The 4,039-nt window shown below is 45.4% G+C and overlaps 2 protein-coding genes across 4 annotated transcripts in view; both read right to left on the reverse strand.

The window, feature by feature from the left end:
* Positions 1-547: 547 nt before the first annotated feature.
* LOC119348850 (probable serine/threonine-protein kinase PBL7) lies at positions 548-3,258 on the reverse strand. Its single transcript, XM_037616842.1, has 5 exons — positions 2,552-3,258; positions 2,049-2,230; positions 1,742-1,931; positions 1,238-1,629; positions 548-1,017 (listed from the first exon to the last, which is right to left on the reverse strand). The coding sequence occupies exons 1-5, from the start codon at positions 3,138-3,140 to the stop codon at positions 703-705; spliced, it is 1,668 nt and encodes a 555-aa protein (XP_037472739.1). The 5' UTR covers positions 3,141-3,258; the 3' UTR covers positions 548-702.
* A 214-nt stretch (positions 3,259-3,472) lies between these two features.
* Positions 3,473-4,039, reverse strand: part of LOC119348851 (glutenin, high molecular weight subunit DY10-like) — a 2,813-nt gene continuing 2,246 nt past the window's right edge. Inside the window, exon 2 of one of the 3 annotated variants that reach the window (XM_037616845.1) lies at positions 3,473-4,039. In XM_037616845.1, coding sequence (XP_037472742.1) covers positions 3,657-4,039 — 383 coding nt within the window. In that variant the 3' untranslated portion in view covers positions 3,473-3,656. The other 2 variants (XM_037616843.1, XM_037616844.1) reach the window with 2 other exon arrangements.

Genomic DNA, 4,039 nt, shown 5'->3' on the forward strand with positions numbered 1-4,039 from the left:
ACTGCAATACGGCCGCCGATTTACTCGGATGGCGCGGTTAGTTTCTGCTCTGAGCACCCTCTTGACGACACATCTGAAGAGGCACACATTTTGTAGGGAGTACTGTTTATCTCGAGCTGCTTTACTCTTAAATAGTACTAGAAAGGCTAATATTTGGGACTGTTTATCGTTGCATATCCGTTGATTATATATATTGTTAACAATAAAACCAAACAAATACTGTTTCTATGAGAAGTGGGGAAAATTTTGTACCACAACTACCATTGTTTGTTTTTTGCAATTAAAGAAATAAATTAAACATTGTTTGGTATATTGTGACTAGTGCTTCATACACCATTTCATCTTATTTCTACCAAGTCAGATGTGCAGCCGTTTGACACTAGTTATATCTTAATTTTAGTCTTCTTCATGCAACTAATAAAAGCATTAAAGTAAATGTCGCTGATCACAATTTAGTGAGTTTGCCATCAATCACTGGCTCAGTTTTCGCACCAGCCAGAATATCTTGCTGCTGAAAATTTGGTTATGCCTAATCGAAGAACCCAAGTCAATCTCATTCAAGAACGTCATATGCTGTTACATCCTTCCTATATGTGCTGTACATTACAAACAGAGATATCATACAAGGCCTGTGGCGCCTCCATCTGCACCCCTACAAACTTTGCTGGCTTGATTCACCATCTGTTCGTCTCACGAGCCATTTTAGCTATCCTCTACTTGTTTTCCCTCAAACTTTTCTTTGACCTCTTCAGGTTCGCCTAGGCTAATTCCTCTGTCGAAATCGGGAACTGTTATAGGTAGAGGTTCAATGTCATCTGGAGGGTCATAGTTTGGATCAGCAAGAAATGTAAGGGCCGTCACCACATCACTGATTAGTGGACGACTGCTTGCTTCTTCTTGTAGGCACATTGATGAAATTGCAAGTGCATGGTATAGACCTTTTAAGGGGTACTTGCTGTCAAGTTTTGGATCAGCCATCTTGGTGAACTTCTTCTTATCCTTGAAGAGTGGCGCTGCCTGCAGATATAGCAGCATCTTAATGCCAAACCGTATGGGCAATCTGTATATCTCAAGTATGAGCTGTTTTACTTGGTTATTACTCCTTCCGTCCCAAAATATAAAGTTACTACAAAGTTGAGTCACTTATTTTGGGACAGAGGGACTACAATCCAATATGACTACCAAGTGAAAATTTCAAGGCTATAGTATTTCTTGGTCAAGTAGATATAAGTCTTACCCAGTGGACAAGAATTTGCTCGCGAGTTGGTTTCGTGGTGTCGATTGCTCGCCTCCCAGTGATGAGCTCCAAGAAAACTACACCAAAGCAATATATGTCTGACATCTTTGTTAACTTGCCACTCATGGCGTACTCGGGAGCGCAGTATCCGTACGTGCCCATCACCCTTGTGGTGACATGAGTTTTGTCGCCGACTGGGCCAAGCTTTGCAAGGCCAAAATCTGCCAACTTTGCACTCAAGTTCCCGTCCAAGAGAATATTTGATGCCTTGAGATCACGGTATACCACCGGTGGATTGGCTACCTCATGCAAGTACTCGAGGCCTCTGGCAGCATCAACTGCAATCTTCATCCGCATATGCCAGGACAGCGGCTGAGATTTTGGAGTGAGATCTGCAGAATTCAAGTACCAAATCAGCATCGATACGAATGTGCGATCATAATTTCAGATTTTTCAGTTCTGCGGAATATGTTCGAGAACCACAACATTATTGTTCTGTATTACCTAGGAGATGATCTTGTAAAGAACCGAGTGGCATATACTCATACACTAGAATCTTTTGGTCACATTCGGTGCAGTAACCGAGCAAGGTGACAAGGTTTGGGTGATGAAGGAGGCTAAGCATCAGCACCTCGACAAGGAACTCACGATTTCCTTGCAACCCATCCTTGTCCAGCTGCTTAACCGCTATGACCTACGTACGCACATAATTTACATCAGGAAGGTGTTGCTGCTGTATGTAGCATAGCATCTTGAGGTGCCAACTTAATGAAACATAGAACAGGAAGCTGGGAGAAGGAATGCTTATTACTTCCATGGTCTCTGGAATGTATCCTTTGTACACCCTTCCAAAGCCACCTTCTCCCAGGAGATTCTCCTGGCTGAAAGAATTGGTCGCGTCTGACAGTTGACTGTACGTAAACACTCTGCTAGGAATGTTGTGGTTGCCGATCCGTAGTATTTCCCCTGCCGCAGCCCTGGCCTTGGGACTATCTGCATTTTAAGATTTCTTCTCAATCAGAAATGCTTACTTAATCGCCCAAACATGAATTACTAATCCAGGATTACAAATTTCAGGGTGAAAGTAGGTCCAAGAAGAGGGCAATGCACATACAACTATCCTGAACATCACTAACTTGTTGTTGCAATGTATTTGAACTAAACATTCTTACCACCAGATTTCCTATGTAAGTACCTGAGTGCTCGTCACATATCTGTGTTGGGCAAATATTCATTGATAAATTTGATATTGACATGCATTGCTGAATTTAGTTTCTCTGCAAAGATGGATAATAAGATGATGGAGGGCATTACTTGGGAGTGAAATCTCTTTCACAAGGGTTGCCAACTGTTTGTTCTTGGCCTTCTTCTTTCTCCAAATCTTGGTCTTGAACCACCTTTTCTTGTCCGGCTCAGAGCTCGACGCCCCGTTCTTCCTCTTCTTCTTTGTCTCTGATGTCGATGGCTCCTCCGCTTCATGTGACGTCCAGCCACAGAAATTGCGGCCCCACTTCCTCTTTGTTTTCTTTGTCTCTGATGTCAATGGCTCCTCCGCTTCATGTGACGTCCAGCCACAGAAATTGCGGCCCCACTTCCTCTTTGTTTTCTTTGTCTCTGATGTTGATGGCTCCTTCGCTTCATGTGACGTCCAGCCACAGAAATTGCGCCTCCACTTCCTCTTTGTTTTCTTTCTCTCTGATGTCGATGTCTCTTGCCCAGCCTCCCTCTTCTTCCTGCCGCACAAGCCACGGATCCATGAATAACAGCAAGCACAGCTCAGGAGGCGTATGCTTCTGCATTTCACGGTGCGAAGACCACGAACCCACGAGCAGCAGCACCCGAGGCGTATGCTGCTGCATTTCACGGTGCAATGACCACGAATCCATGAGCAGCAGCACCCCATCGAATTGCTGGATCGACGCGAGAGTGGGCGAGCACTCTCGTGCCGATCATTACGATCACCGGATAAGAATTTTCACCGGCGGTTAGAAGGAGCGGCAGGAGGCACAGGTGAGCGCACAATTGTTCTCTCGTATCCCTAGTCTGCACCCGAAGAATGCGGCGTTTTCCCTTTCCCTTGCTTGGATGATGGTAGGTCTCAAACCAAGAAGCCATTTTTGGTCTGTTCTTTTTTCCTTCTAACTGTTGTTAGTTTTAGCTAGGGATATTGCCACACCCTCTTTTTTCGCATGCAAAATATAGGAGTATGTTTGCATTCAGTGGCTGACAATGAACTGAGACATGCAACACATACTATATAGCACCAGTTTTGTTCTTTTTTTAGTCGGAGAAGCTTTTCATCTTGCATTATTATTGGGCTTTACTCTAGTTACACGAAAAGCTGTGAACACACGTCACGTTTATTGTATAGCTAAGGTGCATGCATGCCCAAGCACCATGCAAGCTGCAGAGAGTTCTATCACTGCCTGGCCGACAATGCGTCGCTGCCCTCCAGCCGGCACATTGCCGGCAGCTGTGCCGCGAGCTGCTGCGCCTTTGCCACCTTTAGGCGGGCCGCCTGGTACTCCGCGCTAACATGGTATGGGTTGTCGTAGCCTTGTTGCCCTTGTCCTGGTTGTTGCCCTTGTCCTGGTTGCCACAGAGAAGTTGGGTAGTACCCTTGTTGCCCTTGTCCTGATTGCTGCCCTTGTCCTGACTGCTGTGAAGAAGTTGGATAGTACCCTTGTTGCCCTTGTCCTGGTTGCAGCCATTGTCCTGGCTGTTGCTCATGTCCTGGTTGTTGCCCTTGTCCTGACTGCTGCGGAGAAGTTGGGTAGTATCCTTGTTGCCCTTGTCCTGGTT

Source organism: Triticum dicoccoides, chromosome 1B (genome assembly GCF_002162155.2).
Source record: "Triticum dicoccoides isolate Atlit2015 ecotype Zavitan chromosome 1B, WEW_v2.0, whole genome shotgun sequence".
Lineage (NCBI taxonomy): Eukaryota > Viridiplantae > Streptophyta > Magnoliopsida > Poales > Poaceae > Triticum > Triticum dicoccoides.

What these genes read in the sequence shown, in the direction of transcription:
- LOC119348850 (XM_037616842.1), bottom strand. Translation starts at nt 3,140, where the DNA reads ATGGGGTGCTGCTGCTCATGGATTCGTGGTCATTGCACCGTGAAATGC. An exon ending in GAAAGAGATTTCACTCCCAA is followed by an intron (nt 2,231 to 2,551) that starts GTAATGCCCTCC and finishes CTTAAAATGCAG; the next exon opens with ATAGTCCCAAGGCCAGGGCT. An exon ending in TTTACAAGATCATCTCCTAG is followed by an intron (nt 1,630 to 1,741) that starts GTAATACAGAAC and finishes TGAATTCTGCAG; the next exon opens with ATCTCACTCCAAAATCTCAG.